This window comes from Pongo abelii, chromosome 4, assembly GCF_028885655.2.
Source record: "Pongo abelii isolate AG06213 chromosome 4, NHGRI_mPonAbe1-v2.0_pri, whole genome shotgun sequence".
NCBI lineage: Eukaryota > Metazoa > Chordata > Mammalia > Primates > Hominidae > Pongo > Pongo abelii.
The window spans coordinates 117,810,911-117,837,763 of NC_071989.2; the positions used below are offsets into that span (position 1 = coordinate 117,810,911).

Genomic DNA, 26,853 nt, shown 5'->3' on the forward strand with positions numbered 1-26,853 from the left:
TGAGCTCTAGGCAGATCTCACTGTCAGATGCCTGGAATTTCCGGAGCACAGTGTTGTGAAGGGAGCCTTGCATTGAGAGTCAGAGGACTGATTCTAGCCCCATCTCTGTCACTAACCAGCTCATATTTTTGGAACTTCAGTTTCATTTGCTCTCTATATTTGGCGGGTATTAATAGGTAATCCCCGAGGTCACATCCAGTTAACATTTGGTTTTCTTGTCTAAGTATTAATCATTTATAAAGCATTCATTTGGATAAGCACCAGGAAAGGAAGTTTTGAGGAAGAAACTACTCTGGACAATAACCAAGTGTTTCCAGTAACTGAGACATAAGATAAAGAATCTATCTTCCAAAATATCTCCAGTATTCCAAAATGAAGACCTGTTATGTAGCAAATTTTCTTTTTACCACCTCTTACAGAAATTCAGAACTGGGTAGTGAAACAACCGCTTGTGTTGTCATCATAGCAACCAGGGGAAGTAGCCTAATCCTCACCTCCAGGAAACCTCCTTTACCCCATTCCTGCCACTGCAGGTGGGGAAGCTTTGGAGTGAAGGTTCTCTGTTGGGGTGAATATAGAGCAGTCTGATAAGGCTCTGTTCAGAGAGGCAGGGGGAGGGTAATGGGATTCTGAGTGCTCTAGTTGCTGCATCAGTGCTTCTAGCACGTGCGCCCTGACTGCCGTACCCACTGGAGGGAGACAGCAGGTCACCTTCCCTGCCTCTGACTGCCTGACGGATTGAGTTTGAATCCTGGCTGTACCATTTCAATGGCTACATAACCATGAGTAGGATACAGAACCATTCTATGCTTCTGTAAAATAGGCTTGTAAATAACTGCTCAGCACTGTTTTAAGGCTAATTAAGTGCTAGCTATTGGTATTATTATTATCATCATAGTTGCTATGATTACCGTAACATCTGAAAAACCCTGCTACAAGCTAAGTCATTTACTTAAATATAGCAAAAATATTCCTTTAATACAGTTTTATATTTGACTTACTGCTTTGTCTGTTAGTATTATAAACAAACATAACTGTCTGCCCCAGTAATATTTTCTAACATAGAGCTTTCTAGAATATTTACTTAATAATATCATACTTTCCTTACCATTCTTAGTTTAGAAACTAAAAGTTTATTAGTAATATTTTGTGGAATTCTTGCATTTGAGGAGAATAAGGTATTTGCAGCAATCACTTAGTTGCCAACAGCAATTTTAGGTACTGTGGTCATACTGTTTTGTGAAGGACAACTTTATATTTGTATTTGATCACACATGCAGCATGCTTGTTTACCTTCCTTTTGAATCTTTTCCTTGGACAGATGGCTCTCCATGGGATGATAGGCTCATAATATTTTGTCCATGATTTTAAGAATGATTTCTCCTAAATATAGAGAAAGGTGTGAAATAAACTTTCATATATTAAGAAGATAGGGTAACATTTATGTACTACTATATCCAAGTAAAATCGTAATTTTTATTGCTGAAAGAGTGTTCTGTACCTTAGCGTTGAATTTTTTTTTCTTGTAAGAGCAGGCCATATTTGTTATTTAACCAGCTAGTAGCTTCCAGAAACCATCATTTAAAATTTTTCCCTTGTGAATACAGGAGAGAGGGCAAAGGGCTAGACCCACTTCATTTAATCTTTGCTTGGTCCCAGTTCCAAGGACCCCAAGCTCTTCTTGCTTGTTACTCTTTGCCCACCTCCATCCTGTTTTCCAGGACTCAGGATTTTCTTTTATATATCCTTGGTGGTATGAAACTGGAAGTTATTCCTCATTTTCAACAGGAATATTGTAACCTGGTGTATTAGTTTCCTGTTGCTGCTATAATAAATTACCAACAAACTTAATTCTACTAAAAAATACACACAAATTTATTATCTTATAGTTTTGGGGGTCAGAAGTTCAAGATCATTTTCACTGGATTAACAAAATAGTGGTAGGGCTGGTTCCTTCTGGCGGCTCTGAGGGGAGAATCATTTCTTTGCCTTTTCCTTTTCTAGAGATGACCTGCATTCCTTGGCCTTTGGCCCCTTCCTTGTATATCCCATCCACTTGGTTCTGTTGTCACATAGTCTTCTTCTCTGTTGGATTGTCCCTCTAATAAGGACCCTTGTAAATACATTGGGCCCACCTAGACAGCCCCGAATGAGCTCCCCATACCGTGAGCTGTAATTTAATCACATCTACAAAGTCTTTTCTGCCATATAAGGTAGCATTCATAGGTTTTGGAATTAGGACATGGACATCTTGGGGTCATCATGCTCCCTATCATACCTGGAAATCTGATTTTTAAATTTCCAGTGGAAAAATGGATCTATCTGTCTTCACCTTTCCTGCCTAGGCTATCAACTTGAAGCTATCTACTTCGTCTTCCTGCTTTGAGCTTTCACCCATTAAGTTCTTTCTCGACCTGGCAACTAGAAGTAGGTATTAAAAGAAAATTTGACCATGTTAAACCTTTTCCATCAACTGCACAAAAAGCTCCAAGCTCCTTGTAATGACTAAAAGACAACCCACTCCCCACTATGACTTGAGTTTTATCTACTTTTCTAACTTAATATAACTGCATTTTAGAGATGCACTTTACTGTGTAGCTTCTAGTGGTAGTGGCCTGTATATCTTGAAAATAACATTATTTCCCGTATATCTGTGTCTTTATTACTGAAAAGGATTTCCCTGCTTCCTTTGCCCTTTAAAAAATTTGTTTGTTTTTGATGTTGTTATTGTTCTGAATTTTTCTAATAAACACGTAACTTCCTGTAGAATAGTGTTTACACCCAAAGCTATTAAAAGGATTTCTAGCATATTCACTGATAACCCTAGAACCTAGAGGAGGTAACTATTAACAAGAGTTTCTTTTTAGAATTTTATATATTTTTATATTTCACTGATTATTCTTTGTATATAATTCAGAATATTCTTTTGTGTTTAATAATGCAAGAAACATTTTCTTGTATTTAAAAAATTATTTATGGCTATTAGTATTCTAATACATAACTGTACTTTTAATTGTTAATGTGTTCCCTCAATTTAATATTATATTGATTAGCTAATATAATGTTTTGAATAGTATTGTTTAGATATTTACATTGCTTAGCTGTGGAAATAGTTTAAATTTTTTTGTTTACTATATTTCTGTTTTTCTCCTTACACTAAATTTTTTTTTTTTTTTTGAGACAGAGTCTCACCCTGTCACCCAGGCTGGAGTGCAGTAATGCAATCTCGGCTCACTGTAACGTCCACCTCCTGGGTTCCAGTGATTCTTGTGCCTCAGCCTCCTGAGTAGCTGGGACTACAGGCACGCACCACCATGCTGGCTAATTTTTGTATTTTTAGTAGAGACAGGATTTTGCCATGTTTGCCAGGCTGGTCTCGAACTCCTTACCTCGCGTGATCTGCCTGCCTTGGCCTCCCAAAGTGCTAGGATTACAGGCATGAGCCACCACACCTGGCCTCCTTACACTAAATTTCTAGAAGTAGGAATCATTGGATTGAAAGACAGAGACTATTTCTAAGTTAGTTTTTTCTGATTATAAAATTATAAATGCTAGATATAAGAAATGTATAAAGTATGAAAAATAATTATAATGCTGCCACCTAACGATAGGTATTGCTAATATTTTGGTAAGTCATCAAGTTATTTTTCTCTTCTTTCTTGCCATCTTTTATAGATGATTTTAATATTCTTTTAGTATTTACATAGAAAAGCATAGATGACTTCTTATAGTCTAATTGAAATTATTACTTTTGTGTTTTTTTGTGTTGTCATTTATATTTTCTTATATATTTACCCCTCTTTGTGCTCTTCATTTTTCCCTGCAGTCTCATGTTTCCCTCTAATATTATTTTCTTTCTGTCTGAAGACTTAACATTTCTTTCAGTACAAGTTTGCTAGTAACCCATACACTCAGTTTTTGTTTCTCTGAAGGCATTTTTATCACTTTCTAAGGAAATTTTTACTGGATATAGATTTTTAGACTGGCAGTATTTTTTTGATTCCTCACCACCTCAAATATATAATTCCATTTTCTCCTGGCTTCCTTAATTCTTTTGATATGTCAGCTGATGATATATTGTTGCTTCTTTGAACAGTGTAATCTTATTTTTACTGACTGCTTCTCAGATTTTGCCTTTTCATAGGGGATTTAACATGACACACCAGGTGTATTTTCTCCATTTGGGGATCACAGAGTTTTTTGTATCTGTGGGTTCGTCCCTTTCCTTAGTTTTGGAAAATTCTCAGCTATTCAGGTAATTATATTGTGCTATTTTCTCTTTTATTTCCATCTACACACATCCTGTTTCACATATTAGATCTTTTCACTGAGTTGCCTGTGTCCCTAACGTTCTTTTCTATATTGCGTATTCTTTTTTTCACCACTTCTGTTTGTATATTTTTTATTGACCTCTCTTTTGCTGAGTTAAATATATTTATTCTGCTATTGTTAAAGACATCTTTGGAGTTTTTAATTGTAAATATTTATCCTTTTATAATTTCATTTGATTATTTTGTAATATGTTAATTTCTATGGTAAAATTCTCTACTTTGTCCTCTACTTGATTCATGTTTTTCTCTTTCCTTGGCCATATTAATTATAATTTTAAACTCATGTCAGTTAACAATATCTGGGTCATGTATGGTTCTAGTTTCTTTTTTTCTTGGTGTTTAGTCACATGGCTCTGTCTTTTGTGATGCCTCTTAATTTCATATTGAGTACTGGACAATTGTGCATAAAATTTAGAAAGACTCTAGAAAATATCTTCTTCTAGATAGATATTGTTCCAATCAAGGACTGTGTTAAATTGAGACTGATTTGTTCAACCTGTTGTTTACCTGGCTTTCTAAGTAATTTTTCAACTAACAGCCTGCTTATATTCTGTAGGCCCTATCCCCTGGTGGGTTCTGGAATGTCCATGAGATGTCTCTGCTCTACTTTTCAGAAGCTTTCTGTTTAGGTTTCAAGCTTCCCTTTCTGCGCAGCCTCAGTATTTGGCCCTTGTAATGAAAAAATCACCTGTGTACCTGAAGCCTCCCAAAGTCTCCACAAAATGCTCTTTTGACCTCTTTGTTCCCTAGTGATTTCTTCCAGACTTTCCACTAGGTTTTGCATGGAACTCACAGCCTCTCCCTTCCTGAGAATTGGCATGCCCCAGAGTGAAAATGACTGCAGAAGGCTGGTCACTTTTCTGAAGTTTTTTCCTCTCTTCAGCAGTTTTTCTGTTGCCCTCAGGCAAATGATTATTATTTTTTATCTGGCTTTTCTAGTTGGCTAGTAGAAGTGAGAGCTCTTGTTTGTTGACAGCTACTCTGTTTCCCCTGCAAGTGGAAACATAATTTATTTCTCAACTTCAATTTGACAAAAATAAAATGCTCACCTTTTTTTTATATGAGTGTTTATATTTCTGTTGATTTATAAGAGCACTTTACAAGTTTTACTAATTTATTTATTTTTTTTAGTTTTTGTTCTTTAATCTTATTTTTAAGATAGAAAAATTTTTAGGTTTTTGTTACCAAATCTGTCAGCCTTTTACTTCATTGTATTTTTCAGTTATGGCTACAAAGACCTTTTGTACCACAGATTATATATTTATTTTTTCTACTAACTTTGTATCTTTTTTATGTTTCAAAATTTACGTTTATCTGGAATCAGTGTTGACATATTGTTTTAATGCATCTAGTAAGCATTTGTCTTGCTCATCTATTATTAAGGATATATGCATATTATAGAATTGTTTTGCCCAGCTCATGATCATTTTCCTTCCCTCACCTTTCTTCCAAGAAATGGAATTCAGTGGGATTTTGGTTGGCACTGCATAAGACTTATGAATTAATTTTGGAAGAGTTGTGCTTTTGCATTATTTTAGTTTTCTTATTTAGAAAGATATGTCTCTCCATTCGTTTTTATGTTCTACTAAATGACATTTTTTCATTTTCTGCATATATTATACATTCTGCTCATTTTGTATAAAATTAATTTTCTATTTTGATTGGTCTCCTGAAGATTCTTAATCTTCCTAACTGCCGTGTATGTGTGTGTGTGTGTCTGTGTGTGTGTCTGTGTGTGTGTCTGCATGCGTACGTATGCATCCCATGACATGCTATTGCATACCTTTGTCTTATTGCCTACCCTGTTATATTGAACTTACCAGTTTGTTTCTGTGCCTCCCCCTCCTAAACCGTAGGTACTTTTTTGACTGGGATTATGTATTCACATTCATAAGTTTATAACTACACATACCATACAGCATCTTTCTCTCCTTTCTTTGCTTGCTTTTTAATTTAGCCGTAAGCCATGTGGTTACTTTGAATGTGTATTCTCACCACTACCATGTTATCAGAACTCTTGTTTCAAGATATCTGTATTATCACATGTCGTTAATTTCCTTTATTTAGATTTATACATGCCTTACACAAAAAAAGGATTTATGACAGCTCATTGACCTGGGTTTGTTAAATCATTTACTGTACTACCCAGTGTGATGATGTGCCAGGGTCCTTGGTCAGGATATCATGAGGGTCTTGTAAGGGAAAGGAGAGAAGTGAGTTGTTATTGAGATTCTTTTTTGTGCCTGGTCTGAGCTAGGTGGTTTTCTAAACATTTTATAATTTAACATTAACAATAATCTTGTTTCCCGATTTTATAGATGAGGATATTAAGTCTTGGGGAAGTGAAATAACTTGTCCAAAGCCTCTGAAACTCTAAGTGACATGGTGGGGATTTGAGTTTGAATGTGTCTGACTCAAGAGCCCAGGAATCACACAATTGTGATTTTTGAAGATCTAGTATAACTCAAAAAGACACTCTTAGTTTTTAATGTCTTGAATTTTTTCCTGTCAATATGGCAAGCAAAACCTAGAAAACAAAATGGAATATATCAAAAGAACTTCAGATCTAGATATTGCAACTTTTGTTAACATGTGAATTCATATGTTTCCATATTCAGAATACTGTATAAAGCTTAATATTTTTCTTGAGGTTATATTCCACTAATGAGGCTACTTAGAGAAGGTGAATGCATTCTTGTTTGAAATGATTTTTTTAATATGTTGTCATTGATTAAGAGTCAGACAAAATGAGCTCTAGTTTTTGCTTTATTCTTAACTTTCTTTGTAATATTGAATGTGCCATTTGCCCCATCTTTACAAAGGGACTAATTATATAATTTACATTTTTGAAGAATTGAAAAGCACTTTTTAAGGAATTGAAATAATCAAAATGGAACTGCTCTGATAAAACTATAAAGCCCCACATTAGTAGATACTATTTACAAGTAATAAATTCTCCTAGTGGTATTTTTCTGCACTGATGATTCATTAACTATTGAACATTATTCTGTGCTAGGTACCTATGGTAAGCACATGAAATTACAGTTATTTTTCATATGCCTTTTGGTGTTCGCTTAACTGATTTTAAAGTGCACTTACAAAGAACTTGAAAAAATATGTATTTTTAAAATCTTCATTACACAATCATAAAAATATGTAAGTTGCTTTTAAAATGTTTCCTCAAATGTTGTTTTTGCTTACTTCATGCAGTGAGGTTATAAGATGAACTCCTTAGTATATATTGCAAGTTTTTTTCTGTTCCAGTGTTCCAGTATATAAATCTTCTTTCACAAATATAATATACGTGAAATGTAAATAGCTTATTGCTTATCTGAGCTTCCTGAGGAGAGAGGCTCTCTGGGGATATTGGCCTTGCTGAGGAGAAAGTTCTTCACATTTGAATTTGGATGGAACTAAGGGAATCTCCACAGGAAACTTCAGCTGTCACAACTGTCGCAAAGATCCTTATATGCCTGGCCTGTGAGTGAAGTAGTTAAGAAGATGGGTGTGGAGGTGAAATTGCATTCTAAGGCCTATTGTGGCACTTTTTAGCTGGGCCAGTCTTGGCAACATTCCTGCTCTTGTTGAACCTCAGTTTCCCTATATGTCCAGTGAGAAGGATGAAAGGTTGCCTCACACGGGGTTGCCCATGCAGGTCTGAGGACCAGCCCAGGCATGCAGGATGCACTCTGAATGAAGGTCCGTCTGACCAAGGGGTATGTTCCTTCCACTTTGTACTGCAGCCAGTCCTAGAAGGAAGCCTGTGTGGTCCTAGTGTGTTGTTCACATTTTAGTGGGCACTGATTAGATTTACCTCAAAGAGAAAACTCAGTATTCCATAGTTGTCTTTTTAAACATGATATGAATTACTTCTATGAAAGGGGTGAAGGAATTTTTAGTATACTCATCCTCGGTAGAATCTTCAAGGACAGCCACGTTTACACTGGAATTCTTCCATAAAGTGATTCCCAGTTTGATAGGAGCGTACAGATGTTCTTTCATTTTTCTCCATTCCTTTTTCTCCAGCCAAAGTAGATTATCTTCTGCCCTCTAGTTTGATTGGCAGGTAACATATGAGTGCTTTTTCTTCATGAGGTGAGAGTTATTCCTTGTATGTGGAGAACTGAGATAATTTCTCATAACCCTGAATTGTGGGGGCCCAATGTCCCAGTGAGAACTAGGAGGCTGGACGTGACTTGGTGACAGATGATATGTAAGAAGCTAATGCTGATGTGGTGGAAATTGGAGAAGAAAAAAAAAGCACTGACCTTCCAGCTGAAATTGAAATTAACCCTCCCCATTCTGAAGATATAAACATAATTCTTTTGTTAATGTGGATCAAATATTGTTAATTTTCAGTAAGTGAGTATGATATTATAATATACTGAAACCTTTTGGTTTCATTCACAACTAGAGGGCCTGAAAGGACTCATGTTTGGGGATATTGGCAGTATAACAAATGTTTGACTACCAAATGTGATGACAATGAAAATTAGGTTATTTATGATTGTGTACTTATTTCCAAAGGAAATATCTGTATATGATCATCCTTTCTCTGTACTCTTCTTAAAATGTGCATAGATAGGGGTTCGTGTGTCAGATAAATCTGTTCTGTGATGCACATAAAAAACATGTGAATCTCTAATTATGTTAAAAATTATTTTCTTAGTGCAGCATTATACTCATTATATACTCTACACATTTAGTTTTTGAATAGATTCCTGGCATGATAATTACATAATCATTCAGTACAGTAGAAACATCATTATGGTCAAATACTAATTAGCTACTAAAATGAAAATAGAACCTAGTTCACAGCTTATTATAAAAAGTGATTTAATAGGGTGCAAAACCAAATATATGGTTAAAATTATTGTTTGCATTAAGTATGAGTACTTTTTTTTCATAGAAGGAATTAGTGTTCTGGATGCTTATTATCTAATTTATTGCTTGGGCACACATTATAGTATCACAGTCTTCATGACCTTTGGCTGTAGTGGAGCACCCAAAGAACATGCCAGTAAGGATTCTAGATTTAGTGTGCCTAGGTATGCCTCAGGGCTACTACAGAATTAGGAGATTGGCCAAAGTTTTCAGGCACCATTTTCTCAAGTTCTTTAAATACTGGCTGTGTAAGCCTCTGGGAACATGGGTTTCAGTAGTAAATCACTCATTTCTGGGGTTCTGGTTTGAACGTCTTTGGTGCAGAGAATGAGTGATCCACCACTGTTTTTCTTCCCCAGTGCACCTTAGAAATATAGGACAGTCCCATTGGTGATAATGAATCCTGGCCATTTCAGTTCGCCAGGTGTATTTGTGAATGGGGAACAGTTAGGCGAAATGTAATCTCTGGTAGGAGGGCTGTGGGAGGCTGCAAATAGATTGACAAATCTCTGAGGTAAGTCTGTTGAGCATACCTCTCAAGAGGGCATCACCCTCCCTCGCCTTGATAATTGCTTCTGTACGTAAAATGGGATTTTATCTAAGTAGTAGGAGGATTCATTGCTCTTTGTAATATGTTTGTGACTATGTGGTTTCATCTGTTCATCTCTTGTATACATATGGAATCTCAGTGAACATAAGTAATACAAGTTAGGTCCTGTTATCCTGATGCATACTGTAAGTCTAATAGGAATTAGAGACATTCTTAATGTCATTATCACCTTTGGTATCTCAGAATGTTGCTTTAACATAAATACTTCTGATGAACAATTTGTAAGTCTAGTGTCACGGATTTTGTCTTATATCCTCTTTCTTTTTCTTCATTTTTCCTGTTGTCTTTTTTCCTTTTAGTTTTGGCCCCTGTAGGTATTTATTTTATTTCTTAATGAACAGTTTGTAATGCAATTAAAGCAAAAATATATAGAACACATATACAGGATGGAAGAATACTGGTAAGCTTGGTGCTACCTAATCTATAGCTACAATGTGTTGGGGAAGAGGTGGTTGTTATCCAACTATTCAGTGTGTTCCTGCAGTTACAAAATTGTATAGGAAAACAAAAATATTTCAGATCATGAAAATATGCACTAGTGAATCAGTGAGTTGTATTATTAGTCCAACTTCCTCTTTGAAATACTCTTTATTTGAAGACCATATGATGCAAATTGATTATAAATTATAAAATCATAAACCTTGCAGAGGATGCAGATTTCATGAAGTCTGCAGTGTGATGGTCTAGAACGTCTCTACTCACCGCAAAGCCATGAAAGAATGACAATCTGGCAGAGTTATGCTAGTAAGAAAATCAAGGCTGTTGGGTACCTCAACTGAGAATTATTTGAATATCAGAACTGGGAGAGGATTTTAGGAAAAATAAAGTCCTTAAATATTTTTTCAAATATAGTTTATTAATAAAACCATCATGTAAAAATTAAATGTTATGTGAAGGATATCATAATATGCTGGTATAAAATATTGGAAAAATTGTGTCCCAAATTTCAGTTCATTTATGTTTTTGTTCATACCAAAAGTTGCGCGTAGTTGCAAATATTGCCTAAACTTATTTTAATAGTTTGCATTTTGCTTTTTCTACCTAATCCCAATCAATTTTTTTTTCACCATTAGTTACTATAAACATTTGGGGCCCTGTTACAAGTGGATTCGCTTCAAGTGACCTTTTTTAGAATCAACTGTCTTTAATAATAAAGTCCCATTGTATATAAAATATATGTGTGAATTATGTGATTTTCCGTATATAGCCATACATTCTTAGTGGTCTAAAATGAATATTAGATTTTTAACTGGAACTAATTGTGACGAAATTGCAAACAAATTGTGAATTTTTTTTATTCTGTGAGATTAGGTAGAAATCAGGGTATTGTATGGAGCTGATTCTTTTAAACAGATGAATAAAACCGTATTTATATAAGTCTTTCTGAGATACAGAAAAGCTTTATTACACATCTATGAATATCTTCCATTTGTAAAGCATTAATTCTTTAGAAAGGGCTTCTGAATCATTATTTAATTACCCTTTGTACTGTGTGATATTTGTTGTGATGAAATTGCCTGTTCTCTGAAAGTTCTCACAGAATGTTGCTGTTAATTCTTCTCCATGAGTTGACTCTATGACTGTCCATGAACTGAAGTATTATGAAGGTTTTGAAAAAAATTAGCCAGATGTAGTGGTGTGCACTACACCTGCTACTCCCAGCTACTCAGGAGACTGAGGTGGGAGGATTGCTTGAGCCCAGGAGGTTGAAACTGCAGTGAGCTATAATCTCGCCACTGCACTCCAGCCTGGGTGACAGAGTGAGATGCTATCTCAAAAATACATATGTATATGTATATGTATATGTATATGAAAGAAGTAAAAATATTTTGAGATCCCAATAATGAAGCAGCTGTTTTTGCAGGTACCTTGTGGTCTATAATCCTTTAGAACAAGACCGAATCTCGTTGGTCTCAGTCTATGTGAGTTCCCCCACAGTGCAAGTGTTCTCTGCTTCAGGAAAACCTGTGGAAGTTCAAGTCAGTGCAGTTTGGGATACAGCAAATACTATTTCAGAAACAGCCTATGAGGTATGTTGTAGCCATAGAACTTAAGGAGGCATTGTAAAACAAACCTAGCCAGTATATAATTTGTGTATGTACAGTAGCCCCCATTTAGCCATCATGTTGGTGTATGTGAGGTGATGAAAGTTGTAAATACCAGAGAGTTTAACTGGTTGGTTAAATGACACTAAAGGAAAAATGATCCTGTGTTCCCTAAAATGTTAATTTCTTTGTTAGTATATATATTGTATCTTATTATATGTTGTTCATATGTATATTGTATATCTTTGTAAGGATGTATACTGTTTATTCTAAGGTAATGCAGTAATTATTACTCATAACATTTTGAATGTTTTGCTCTAAGTGAATTTAATGATAATTATGCATATCGAAAGTGAGATAAATATCACCCTTAGTAACTTTGGATAGTTTTAGGTTTTCATTGCAAAGGTGACATAACACACCATGGAAGAGAAATGCCCTAAAATAATTAAGATGCTTCTTTTGTGAGATATAATTGTGGAAAATCTGTACTCAAGTAATAGGTATTTTTTGTGCCAAAGTTTCTTAAAATAAGCAATATTAAACTGATCAGTGTACCACTAGAAAGGTTAGACTTTTAAAATCTGGAATGTAATTTAAACGGCGCTTCTGGAGATACAGCCATAAACTAGGAACTCTAATAACTGTTTCTACTTGATAGAAGCTATTGCTAGCTACTTTTATTATTATTTTTGAGACAGAATTTCACTCTTGTTGCCCAGGCTGGAGTGCAATGGCGCGATCTCGGCGCACCGCAACCTCTGTCTCCCGGGTTCAAGTGATTCTCCTGCCTCAGCCTCCTGTAACTGGGATTACAGGCATGTGCCACCACGCCTGGCTAATTTTGTATTTTTAGTAGAGATGGGGTTTCACCATGTTGGTTGGGCTGGTCTCAAACTCCTGACCCCGTGATCCACCTTCTAGCTACTCTTAAATATGCATAATCTTTTAGATAGAAAGGTAAACTATAATAAAAATTTTGGTCAGATTTTACAGGAGGGTTTCCATCTAGAAAATGGAACAGCAACAGCTCCTGAAAAGCAAGGGTCATGTCTTAAACTGTGTGCATCCCCCATGCTCTGTTCAGTGTCTGCTGAACCTCAAGCATTTGATGGCTAATGCTAACTTGTTTAATATTTATATTATGTTTATCATTTTTATTAACCGAAATATCATAATATTGCAAAAAATTTAATAATTAGGAAATGGCATTGTTGTAAAGCCCTTACATTCATGGAAAATTTCCTTCTCTAGGCATTCTAGAGTACAGCCAAACAATTGAGAATGATCATACAAGTTCACATATTGGATAAAAACATTAATGCTTTTTATAGGCCTACCAACTTTAGGTTATTAGGTTCTCTGGATAAACTGAGACGTGTATGGTTTACCCATAAGATATCAAACATTTATAGAATATTGTTATACAGCCATCCCTTGGTATCTGTAGAGGACTGGTCCCAGGACCCTCTGGCGATAACAAAATCTGTGGATGCCCAAGTCCTTTATATAAAATGGCATAGTACAGATGATCCCTGACTTACAATGGCTCAACCTAGCTTTTTCAATTTTATGATAGTGTGAAAGTAATGTGCATTCAGTAGCAACCGTACTTCAAGTACCCATACAACTATTCTATTTTTCGCTTTCAGTATAGTATATAGTAAATTACATAAGCTATTTATATTTAGTATAAAATATGATTTGTGTTAGGTGATTCTGCCCAACTGTGGGCTAATTTAAGTGTTCTGAGTACATGGAAGGTAGACTAGGCTAAGCTATGATTTTGAATAGGTTAGGTGTATTAAACACCTTTTTGACCACGATATTTTCAAATTCTGATTGGACATAACCCAATCATGAGTTGAGGAGCATCTGCATTTGCATATAACCTACACACATCCTCTTGTGTATTTCAAATCATCTCTAAATTACTTGTAACATCTGATACAATGTAAATGCTATGTAAATAGTTATTATGCTATAGTTTTTATTTGTATTTTTTTTTCAAACATTTTTTATCTGTAGTTGGTTGAAACTGTGGACATGGAACCTGTGGATATGGAGGGCCAACTGGATTCTCTTTTTAAAAAATATGATAGTTTGTTGGTTTTACCAAAAATATAAATGGTTTGCCTCTCAGTAGATAACATTTATCTTTAATAAATTCCCTTCCCTATCTTTTAAAGATCTCTTTTCGAGCACATATACCACCATTGGGACTGAAAGTGTATAAGATTTTGGAATCAGCAAGTTCAAATTCACATTTAGCTGATTATGTCTTGTATAACAATAAAGTAGAAGATAGAGGAATTTTCACCATAAAGAATATGATAAATACTGAAGAAGGTATAACACTAGAGAACTCCTTTGTTTTACTTCGGTTTGATCAAACTGGACTTATGAAGGTATGTTCTGAATAGTTCTAAAATTCATAGAATGCTTATCATTTTTGCTACAATGCGTGTAGATTAATTAGGCAAAAGGGGAAAAAAGTCTTAAGTAGAGCTGTATCAAATACTCTTGAGTAAAAGGATGCATGAGCTTTTTGTACCTTCATTGACCACTTGCTGCTCACATGTATAGTCTGTGGGTGGCACTGCTCCATGGGTTGTGTGTCACTGGTCCACAAGATAAGTACAGAAATTATTTTTTTAAATTGTCATATACATAGAACCAGATGCAACATACTTAACATCTTAGTGGTGAGTTGCTTATTATTTTGTTTTTAATCTTTAGCAAATGATGACTAAAGAAGATGGTAAACACCATGAAGTAAATGTGCAATTTTCATGGTACGGAACCACAATTAAAAGAGACAAAAGTGGTGCCTACCTCTTCTTACCTGATGGTAATGCCAAGGTAAGTGGTACTGATGAGATGACAAATGGAATAAACACTTATTGGAAGAGTATTGAGGAAAAAGATAAGTGAGTGTCATTATTTTATCATCTGTTGATTTATTAGGGATAGATGAACTTTTGGTTGTAGTATTATCTATCACCTTATTGATACTTAGCAATTTGTAGTCGAAAGTTAGATAAATGGTTGGGTGCAGTGGCTCACACCTGTAATCCCAGCATTTTGGGAGGCCAAAGAGGGTAGGTTGCTTGAGCTTAGGAGTTCAAGCCAGCCTGGGCAACATGGCAGAACCCCTTTTCTACAAAAAATACAAAAATTAGGCATGGTGGCCTGCATCTACAGTCCCAGTTACTCAGGAAGGCTGAGGTGGGAGGATGGCTTGAGCCCGGAAGGCAGTTGCAATGAGCCAAGATCACGCCACTGCACTCCAGCCTGGGTTGACGGAGCAAGACCCTGTTAGATAAATAGTTTTGTAGAGTTGGAATTTGTTAAGATGCTACAATGAACAGTGTTCAATTAGGATAAACAATGAACATGGGAAGAAACTAGATTTTACGTAGAGTTAGGGAGCTTTATATGTATGCATTTTATACAGACACAAAACCTCTAGCTGTATGGGAAAAATAGATTTTCCACTGTACCATTTTTCTCCTTAACTTTCAGCCCTTTAAAAAACAAATCTTTCTCACTCTTGACTATAAAGGTAGTAATACGCAAACTCTGGCACATTTTGAAAATGCCAGAAACTGAAGAAAACACTAAAATTTACCAACAGGTGCACAATCCCATGAAAACCATTGCCAACATTTGGATGTATTTCTTATTGTGTTTTATTTTATTCATATCCTTCTCTCCCCGTTCTCAAGTCTTGACTTATTGCATGTACATATTTTGTTTTTCATTTGTGACAGTGCTTACAATCTGATGGTATGTTTTTTAAAAATCCAATTTTAATATATACTGCTGTGTTTAAGATGTTGCATATATTCTTTTTCTCCCGATTCTTCACTACCATAACATTGTAATAAGCTTTCTTTGTAGCATTCAAAAAGAATGCTACAATGCAATTCTGATTAATTTCTGAGAATAACTTTCTAGAAGTGTCATTTTGTGTCAGTGTCTGAAGTCTTTTAAGGACTTTTGCTGTATACTGCTTATCTTCCCTCTAGAAAGACTAGGTAAATGTTCAATCCCACCAGCATTTTTTGAGAGTAACTCTAAAATCCCACTCCAAGCACTGAGAATTGGCCATATTAAAAGCTTTGCCTATAATAGTAAGTTAGTAGAAAAATATTTTTCTGTTAAGATTTTTGTGATTACTAGTAAGGTTGAACGTTTTTGTACTCTCATTTATCTTTCATATTTCTTTTGTGATTTTCCTATTTCTATTCTTTGACTGTTTTTCTGTTGGTGTGTCCTGATGATCTCTGAGCACTCTTTATATGTGGTAAAATTAATCCTTTTCCCTAAATGTTGTAAAATTTTTCTTATTGTGTCATTTAGTTTGTTAATTATTTTATTGTATTTCTCATTTATAGTGGTTCTAAATTTTTGTGTAGTCATTTCTTTTTTTTCTTTAGAGTTTCTTCCTTTGCTTTTATACCTTTATAGGTTTTCTATACCTCAAGGTCAGTGAAATATTCTCCTAATTATTGTCTTGTTAGCTAGGGACCTATCTCCTGAAAAAGTAACTTTTGTTCCACAAGTTATGAAACCTGCTAACTAAAAATCCAATACTGGATTTTAAGGGATTGTGTAGGCTACAGTAAGAACTCTAGGTTTTTTGTTTGTTTGTTTGTTTTTGGTTTTGGTTTTTTTTTTTTTTTGGCTGTTTGGGGTTTTTCTTCCTTTTTTTTTTAAGTCAGTGAAGAATTAAAGACAAACTATAACTCATATGAGGCATTCCAGGATAGGCAGTGAGTCCCAATTATGAGCTGTTTCAATGTTTTCTCATTCACCAGCTTTTGTCATTGGATATTTTATTTTGATTGACTGTATTTATACTTAAAAAAGTAGTTGTGCTATAGAATTTCATGCATACATACCAATAACTAATTTATTTAAAACCATTTTATCTTTAAATAGCTCTAATGTCAGATAGAAAGATAAAACAATTGTCATTTTTACAGAGAGAAAATAAAAAACATCAGGGAAAGAGGCAATCTAGTGCATCAGAAAACGGCAAGAGCCCAGAACTCATCATCCCAGGTTCTCATCCCCTCCCTCACTTTCTAGCTATTTGGTAATTAGGTACAAGAAATTTGTAAACCATTAAGCATTTTAATAACTCCAGAAAATTTTCCCTAGCCAAAGAGGTAAATTTGGAAGAAAATTACACAATTCTGAAATTTTTTTTTTTTTTTTGGAGACGGAGTCTCACACTTTCACCCAGGCTGGAATGCAGTGGCGCGATCTCAGCTCACTGCAAGCTCCGCCTCCTGGGTTCATGTCATTTTCCTGCCTCAGCCTCCCGAGTAGCTGGGACTACAGGTGCCCGCCACCACGCCTGGCTAATTTTTTGTCTTTTTAGTAGAGATGGGGTTTCACCATGTTAGCCAGGATGGTCTCGATCTCCTGACCTTGTGATCCGCCCACCTCAGCCTCCCAAAGTGCTAGGGTTACAAGGCATGAGCCACGGCGCCTGGCTAAAAATCTTATACTATTTAAGTAGTTCATATTGCAAGCCTAACTTTCTATGCTATTGTTGAGCTAAGGTATCTAATACTTTAAAAATATAATTACTCATAAATGTTTTAAATTTGCTTCCACGTCACGTAAGTTATGTGCTTTATTACCATTTTTTTAAATTTAAGTAAAAACTAAACTAGTGGTTTCCAAGTAGTTTTTTCAAGTTTGTGAATTTATATTCAGCTGGTTCTTTCAAGTAAAAGGGCAGAATGTTTTATAGTTTAGTAAACTGAGCTATGATTAAACTATGTTTCTGAATCCTGCTTTCAGTTTGCTTAGATGACTCCCTGTAGTCATCCTTGCCATCTGTCCCAAACCCTGAACATTAGGGGGCTGGGACCGTGGTTATAATAATTATTTACCTGGGAAAATGTAACTTCTGTAGAATGATTGCTGTTTCTAATAAGTAACTATATGGACAAATAGAAGGATTTTAGTTAGAAATATGTATAGCTGGGAGGAATGCTTTCTAGACCAATGAAGTTGTAAACATTTTTATTTCCTATTTTCAGCATTTTTAAAAATAAAAAATAAGTTCAGTTTTTATCACATGCATATTATGTTACCTTATAAGATCTGGTTTACACTTAAAATTGCAAATATCAGGTGATACATATTTTCTATTTTTGAAACCATAATAAACATATTCTTTTAAAAGTTTGGAAGCCAAAATATTTTTCTTAAATATATTATTTTCTTTTCAGCCTTATGTTTACACAACACCGCCCTTTGTCAGAGTGACACATGGAAGGATTTATTCGGAAGTGACTTGCTTTTTTGACCATGTTACTCATACAGTCCGACTATACCACATACAGGGTAAGAAAATAGGAATGCAGTTAATGAAACATATGTATGCTGGTTTTTGAATTCTTGCTTTTCTTATGCCATTCTTAATAAATTAACTGTTGGTTTTTGTAGATGATGTTTTTCTAAACTTGACATATTTTTAATATGATTTAAAATATGAAACTTACCCTTTGATAATAAAAATGATAAAACATTTCAATCCCTACATATACATGTTCCTCTGTATGTCTTCTCTTAATTGTTGCCATATTGGTCTTGAGCTCATTAACTGGTAACTTTATTTCTAACACCTGAAAACAATACAGTGTTTTGATTTTATGAAATGGAAATTATATTAAATACAACTTTCAGTTAATAGACCACACACATACATGGGGCCTGCTTCCTTAAATATAGCCTGTATCACTGGAATGTAACTTTAAGAGAAAAATGTTCTAAGCTAGTTCTGTTTGTTTACAGCTCTTTACCCAGTAGAGTATAAAACCTAGCAATTGTTTATCATTTTTAGAACAGTATTGAGCAGCATCTTTATGAACCCAAGTGGTAGGAAATAGGCTTTTGATCCTTTTGAGAACTTAACCCTGGGCAATGGAACTGATTCCATGGGGTCTGAGTGGAGCCGTGGTTTCCAAAGACTTGGACGTTTAGGTTGGTTGATTTAGAATTCATTGTTTTTAGAATGGTGTGCTTTTCCAACTACAGATTTAATCCTGATAACCAGGGTACTTACCATATTATCAACACTCTTAGAAAAAGACCTCATAAAAATGCCATTTAAATTTATCTTTGCTGTTAGCTAAGTTGAACAAATTAGAAAAGAAAAATACTTTTTCCCTGAATCTTCATACAGGTAAAAAATAAAGGATTTCACAAACTAAACATAAATGTATAGGCAGGCATGGTTTCTTTTTTAGGTATTGTGGGGAAGCAAAGGGATACTATGTTCAGGGAATTTCTTAAATAACAGAAGTTCAATTTTCTGATTTCATAATTAAATTTAATTTTGCTTTTATGTAACTTTTTTATTAACTTCAAATTTCATTAGTATTTGCTTTTTGTTAGAATTTCAGGTATGGACAAACTTTCTCATGCAACGTCTTTAAGTAATAATATGATAGGTTTTTCAGAATAACCCATGATTCATAGGATGAATCAAGAAGTAAAAGTTCTCTGGCAGGTGGGAAAAATAATGCTAGACACTAATTTTGTATCCTAAATGTGACTTCTGAAGTTATCTGTGATCACTTTGCTACCTACAGGAAAACCTGTAGTTCTGAAATAATCTTTTATTGAGTTTCTCAAAACTTCCGGTAAGTCAGAAACTGGTTTTGATCATCTGTTTGTACTCTTGTGTAAGCCATTATTTAATACCCCTGAAAGCTCTAAGTTACATTTTCAGCTTTATAGCATTACCACACAGAAGATATGCTGATCTATTTTTAAGTTTGCTTTAAACTATTGTTTTTTAGTGGAAAAGTTTTTCCTGGAGTACAACATGGCACACACTTTGGCACAAACTTGTGTCATCAGGTTTGATTTACCATTGTTTTTTCATCAGTTATATTTAGAGATGGGCTATGTCTCAGAGGAAATGCTGTAGCAACTCTTCCTAAAATTCCAACTTCTCAATCAGGTATATTTGCATAATTGCTTTTGCTTTTATTTAATCATGTCACTGTATCTTCTGGGTTTTCCTTGGATTATCCAGGACCTCTAGTTCTCACGTCATAGGGCAGTTTGTGTAGACTAGATGGCCCTGTTCTGCTGCTGGTGGCTGTAGCTTAGCTTGCCAGAGTACTTAGTGCTTGACTTGGAAATTAATAGACTCTGACTTGCCTATTTACTTATTCGAGCAAACTACACTCATCAGAACTAAATGCTTGTCATTTTTCCTTTCCCCCTCTCTTCCTGTTTCTCTCTGGGCGGTGAACTGTCCAGTGGCTAATAGTGTTAAGCAGGAGCCTGGGCCACTGAGGTTTTGACTGGCTCCTGGCCTTCCAAAGGGGCTCTCAGTGTAGCCCATTTCTATTTGCTGGTCTTGCCTCTGCCTCTTTTCTCTTTTTTATTCTTTAGTTTTCTTTCTTTCTTTCCTTCCTTTTTTTTTTTTTTTTTTTTTTTTGACAGAGTCTCGCTCTATTGCCCAGGCTGGAGTGCAGTGGAGTGATCTCAGCTCACTGCAACCTCTGCCCCCCTGGTTCAAGGATTCTCCTGCCTCAGCCTCCTAGGTAGCTGGGACTACAGGTGTACACCACCACGCCTGGCTAATTTTTGTATATTTAGTAGGGATGGGGTTTCGCCATGTTGGCCAGGCTGGTTTCGAACTCTTGACCTCAGGTAATCCACCCGCCTTGTCCTCCCAAAGTGCTGGTATTACAGGCATGAGCCACTGCACCTGGCTTGATTTTCTTTTTTCATGTGTTTCCTTTCTAGATTATTTGTCTTCTCTTCCTTGGTGTTCTCGGGCATATGAAAAAAATAATAAATGATGGATAAATAAGTGTAATGCAAACTTAGAGTGCCTCACTGATGAGTTTTACAGTGCCTCACTGATGAATTTTACAGTAGTTGCCTGGATTAAACGAGAAGCCGTCATGTATAAACTGGACGTAACATATAAATCTTTTTTTCTTTCTTTCTAGTCCAGATCATTTTTTTTTTCAACATGAAAGCAGTTGGTAGGAAATAGAGATACCAGAATCACCTGAAATGCTTTCTTCCAAACTATATACCTTCCCATGTTTTGTATTTGAGCTCCTCTTAACAAATCTCCCTCTGGGAAAAGATAAGCCCAGTTGTGGAGAGAGTCTTTCCTTAGTAATCTTCATGACTCACCTGTCTCTCCTGTTTTTCACACACCATTGCCTGAACACTCGGGTTGTCTCAATCCTGGCTTATTGGAGTTTTAATGAAATCACTAATCAAGGCCCATGATAGAGATACGAAGTCTTCAGGGTATTTGGCTCTATCAGCGTTCACGCTGCCTGAAAGGGTGATCAGTCTTCAGGGATCTGTTATTTAGTGCCAAGTCTTCTATATTAAGAAATACTGGAAAGTTGTTTAACATTCTAAACTTTGGCCTCCTGTAAATCAGACACCTGGATGATTGATCAAAATGCATAGACAAAATGTGGCTTTTCATTTTAGATGCAAAGAAAACATCAGCCGACTTCCATGCTGTTGTAGACTGGCTTTTAGCTAGTATTGCATAAAATAACAAAAAGTATTTATTCTTGAATTTAATTTACTAAACTAGTTTTGGATATATGCTACTTTTGCCCCCCTTAAACCAACCAGATGCAGTTATTTGGATGAGTATTAATGAATAGAGCCTATTTGTTGTTAGTACCAGATTTTCAATCCAGGAAGAAATGAGGGTTTGGGGAGAGAGACTATTAATGTTTTATGATTACATACTGTAATTGTATTAGGTTACTAAACCAGTTAATTATACAAAAGATTTTGTAATCTCAGCAACAAGGAATAAAGAAACAGAAAATGAGTTAGTATTAAAGATTGTCTTTGTTGGGTGTCCGTTTTTGTTCAACCTTACAAATCCAATTTAAAAACTAAACTAATGCATACCTGACAAAATATTCTTACATTTCTCAATCTCTACTTTAGTTGTTCTTTGACCCTTTTCTCCCCAAAGTAACTATTGCCCAAATTAAGCTTCAGGAGAAAACAAAATCAAGAACAAAAATCAAGCAACATTTCCAAAATTATATAAACTCTTTGGTTCTTAATGATTTTGAAACAGAGTTGAGAGGCCTTATTGTTCAACCTACTTTTGTTTTTGGTTTGGTATTTAACTTTTGTTTCTCTATTTGCGTTCTCTCCAGATTCTGAAAATGATCAGAAGTGCAGTTGAAGGGCTCTCTCTTTCTTAACATCTTTTAAACTAATAAGAGAACACTCTGTTTTCCTTTTCATTATCGTTCAGACATCGCATTCAAAAGGTTTCTAAAAATACTAAATTAGAAGAAATCTTGTGCTCACTAGCCTTAAAAGCTCTACAAGATCAGAGCAGTTGAGAATTTCTAATGAAGGCATGGCACGGTGGCTCACACCCGTAATTCCAGCACTTTGGGAGGCCAAAGCAGGCGGATCACGAGGTCAGGAGATCAAGACCATCCTGGCTAACAAGGTGAAACCCCATCTCTACTAAAAATACAAAAAGTCAGATGGGTGTGGTGGCACGTGCCTGTAATCCCAGCTATTCAGGAGACCGAGACAGGAGAATCGCTTGAACGGAGGAGGCGGAGGTTGCAATGAGCCGAAATAGCGCCACTGCGCTCCAGCCTGGGCGACAGAGCGAGACTCTGTCTCAAAAAAAAAAAAAAAAAGAAATTTCTAATGAAATATAATTTTTTGCCCATGTCAGGTTTAATAAATCCATTTTATAGCACCCATAATTTAATGAAATGCAATTTATTTCATTTGTAGAAAATAACATTCTTCTGGGGGAAAAGTTGAGGGAGGTGGGAATTAATTTTTATTGCAGTATAATCATCTTTCATTTAATTGAAGCTTTAAACATTACCATATAGGCTGCTACTTTAGCGTTTTTGGTTAATCTGTGATTAGAAGATAGAATATAATACAAACAGAAGCTCCTGTATCCTCTTGTGTTTTATTTAATACTGCACCTATAAGGAAAGTACATACCTTGCAATAATATAATACCAGTAAATGACATTGCTAACTGTGGCCTTATTTGTCTTCAGAGCTGTAACTATTGGACTTTAGTGTCCTAGTTTCTGATATCAACAGCTACTTTGAAGAATTAGGTCACTGTGGGTAACCAGTGTGTCGTGTACATTTCATTGGTGCAAGGACTGTGTTCTCCTAGGCAGGTGTTTGTTAGCGAGTGAGTATGTATATGTGTGTGAACCATGTTTTAACCCTTAGGGAAACATCTTAAATGCGATACTTCTGCCCTGTTTTCCACCAACATATTATGAAGTATTATATGTAATGGATCTTACTCAAAGAAAACAAGTAGCCTGGAGGTAAAATGTAATGAACTGACATCAAAAAGTATGGAAGAAAAGACTTTCCTTTGACTGAAATGACTGATTTCCTTGCATATTTAGCAATCGAATAGAGTTGCTTAGTTTTTCTCTGAGCAATTTTGAATATATAAACATAAGTGGATTTATAACCTGACTCTTGGCTTTTAGAGACTCAGAATGAGCTTCATCTAGTTAAACATACTAGGGGACTTCAAAAAGTTTGTGGACAAATGGAATTAAAAGATAAAAATTAAAAATATAAACTATTTCTCAACATAAGCTTCATCAAGTTCATGACACTTTTGTAAGCAATGAGTCCAGCTACTCAGTCCATCCCTAAGGAACGGAGGGTCCTGGGAATTTAACCATGTCATTTCAGTCTACTTATATCATTAAGTAAAATGAGTGCCCATTAAATTTTTTTTTAAGATTAGGAAACAGAAGTCAGGAGGAGCCAAACTAGCACTGTAAGTGACTGCCTAATGATTTTCCACTGAAACTGTCACAAAATTGCGCTTGTTTGATGAGAGGAATGAGCAGGAGCATTATGGTGGAGAAGAACTCTGATGAAACTTTCCTGAGTGTTTTTCTGCTAAGGCTTTGGCTAATGTTCTCAAAACATTCTCATAACAAGCAGATATTACTGTTCTTTGGGCCTCCAGAAAGTCAACACACCAAATGCCTTGAGCATCCTGAAAAGCTGTTGCCATGACTTTTACTCTTGGCCAGTCTTCTTTTTGCTTTGACTGGACCATTTCCACCTCTTGGTAGCCATTGTTTTGATTGTTCTTTGTCTTCAGAATCATACTGGTAAAGCTGTATGCCATCTACTATTACAATTCTTCAAAGAAATGTTTCAGGATCTTGATCCCACTTATTTAAAATTTCCATTGAAAGCTCTGCTCTTGTCTGCAGCTGATCTGGACACAATGGTTTTGGCACCCATTGAGTGGAAAGTTTCCTCAACTTTAATTTTTCAGTCAGAATTGTATAAGCTGCTAATTGTTAGTTCTTTTCAGTTAGAGCAGGAGCAAACTTAATTTTTTTCTTGAAAATTGGTGTAGTCTTCGTCTTCAACATTGTCTCATCCCTTCTTAAAACAATTTATCTGTTTTGTAAAGTGCTGATTTTCTTGGACCATTGTCCCCATAAACTTTTCATAAAGCATCAGTGATTTCACCATACTTCCACCCAAGCTTCACCATAAATTTGATGTTTGTTCTTGTTTAAATTTTAGCATAATTTATATTGCTCTGATAGGGGCTCTTATCAAATCGAAGTCTCACCCTTCTTAGTGCCTCAAACTAGATCCTGTTCAGACATGTTACAATAAGTATGAGTTTATTTTGATGAAATCCATGCGTAGTTTTTTCACGATATGCATTTTCCATGAAACTTTTGAAGACCCCTCTTATAAGGGAATCACATTGGGATTTAGAGATCCAAATCCTTAGTTTTGCCTCTAAGCAAACTAGAGGAGTATGGGTTTGTCCTTTAATTTCTTAGGGACTCAGTTTCTTAATCTATAAAAAAGGTATAACTGTCAAAGTCTTCATACAACTTAGTTTCACATAAAATCTCTTGTGCCTGACTCCCTGCTTCTAAATTCATCTTCTACACTTGGTCTTAGCCAAAAGGCCAAGAAGTGTTTAAATTCATCTTCTAAGAATGCCTGAATCTTGGGGCTTCCATCCCTGGAGTCTGCACCACTTGTAAACAAGGTCTCAGAGCTTCACTGAAGTTCTTTTTATTTCCATAAAAAGATTCATGAGGACATTAAGATGGTTTGCAATCAATCTCTCACTTTTTTCCAGAGCTATATTCCATATTTAGTTTGATTTAAAAGTAAAAAGCATTAAGTAAGTTATAGCTAGGCAGGCTTAGGTAATTAAAACATTTTTGGAATATCACAATATGCAATTGACTGCTAAGGATTTTTTTCTCTGTTAATTGGAACTTTTAAAAATTGAAATAAGTAGCTATGTGTCGAATCTGATTATTCCCTACAGGCATGAAAGAGAAGGTTATTTTAAGGGACTGTAAGCACATTCTGGTTACACAGATTCAGAACTTAGAGGTTATCTTTGGGGCTGTTTGAGAGCAGCTCATTGTTGAAGCCATGACTCCTTAGCAAAGAAGCATCATCCCCTACAAAGATGGGTTGCACTGAACTCAGGTGAAGGGCACAGGGATGGGAAACACAGGAGATGTGTAATGGCTCAGAGTTGAGACTCCAGAGCCAGTTCTCTTGTGTTTTATTCCCAGGCCCATCCCAGCTCTGCCACTTAGCAGCTGTTTGACCTTGCACAGGTTACTGCCAACCTGGCTTTGGTTTTATCATCCTGAAATGTTGACAGTAGTAAAATCAGCTTCAGAGGATGTTTGGAGTATTCACCGAGTAAATATACAAGGAACCTTACCCATAGTGAGTGTTGTATCTACTTACAAGAGTGAGTGAGCCAGATGGGTTAGATAGTTGAGTGTTATAGGACAAAGCATGGTCATTAAGGATTGGGGGAATTGGGGAGGATTTAATGAAGGAAGTGAGTCATTGAGAGGCTAGGTCTTAGAGAATGTCACATGAAAGGCAGAAAAGAGGAAAAGAATATCACAATGTGTGAAATAAGATTGTTTAGAACCCCACTATAAGGATTTGAAGAACTCTTTGTCCCTTATATATTTTTTAATTGACTTGTAGTTTTTCTTTATACATTTAAATAATTGCAAAGGTTGTTATTTTGGTGTATTGTACATGGTGACTTTTAAAAATAAGCATATCCAATGGGCAGTGGTACTAAATCATGTGTTTTTTAAAAGCCTGCACTAGCTTTTTCTTTAACTGTCAGAAACTTCACATCATTATTTTCTCCTTATAATTACATTCTATTTCTCCGCAGAATGTTATCTTAATGTAGTATTTTTGTGGTTCAGAGCCTTGTTATTGGTCAGTCTTTCATTACTTCTCTAAAACAAAAATCGTGTGTGTGTGTGTGTGTGTATTTATATATACAGTTTTAAAAGTCTGTTATAAGGCTCTAAGTATTTTATTTCTTCTGGATTGAGATATAAAAATTATTATTTGTATGCAGTTGGTCAAAAAACATAAATATGTTCCTATTTTAATAATTTTATTTTATAAATTTTAATGAAAACATTTTTCTCAGTGGGTTGTACCTTTTTAATTCCTAATGGATAATGTATCCATTGATGAATGTCACTCATTGCTAGAATGATATATGATTTTATTCTTAATTTTTGTTTTTATAAATATCAGTGCAAAGGAAAGTTGTTCACATAAATAAGTAGCTGGTAATGGAAGGAGTTTTCTTATAGGAATATCTTTCAGTACTTTGAACTCCTGAGTTAGATGCCGTAAGTCACAGACTGATCTATCGTCAAACATTAATTTTAATCAATTATTTTTAAAGATCTACTGCCTGACAACCTGATTAGGTGTGCTTTCAATTTTGGTGAAAGCAAGCAATTGGAAACCATGTGTTTTGCAGAAATATTTGTTACTTAGTCATTAAAGTCCAGTCAGACACCAATATATTGAACTGTCTTTGTTCAGTACCCACTAAAGAGGGTGAGAGATATGCTGCTGCTTGTTT

General features: G+C 35.3%; 1 protein-coding gene across 3 annotated transcripts in view; it reads left to right on the top strand.

The window, feature by feature from the left end:
* The window catches only part of MAN2A1 (mannosidase alpha class 2A member 1), a 178,950-nt gene that overhangs the window by 114,142 nt on the left and 37,955 nt on the right, over positions 1-26,853 (top strand). For all 3 annotated transcript variants that reach the window (XM_002815774.5, XM_054555791.2, XM_054555792.2), the window contains 4 exons: positions 11,690-11,855; positions 14,060-14,278; positions 14,610-14,732; positions 18,125-18,239. In XM_002815774.5, the coding sequence (XP_002815820.1) occupies positions 11,690-11,855; positions 14,060-14,278; positions 14,610-14,732; positions 18,125-18,239 (623 nt within the window). The remainder of the gene's footprint in view (positions 1-11,689; positions 11,856-14,059; positions 14,279-14,609; positions 14,733-18,124; positions 18,240-26,853) is intronic.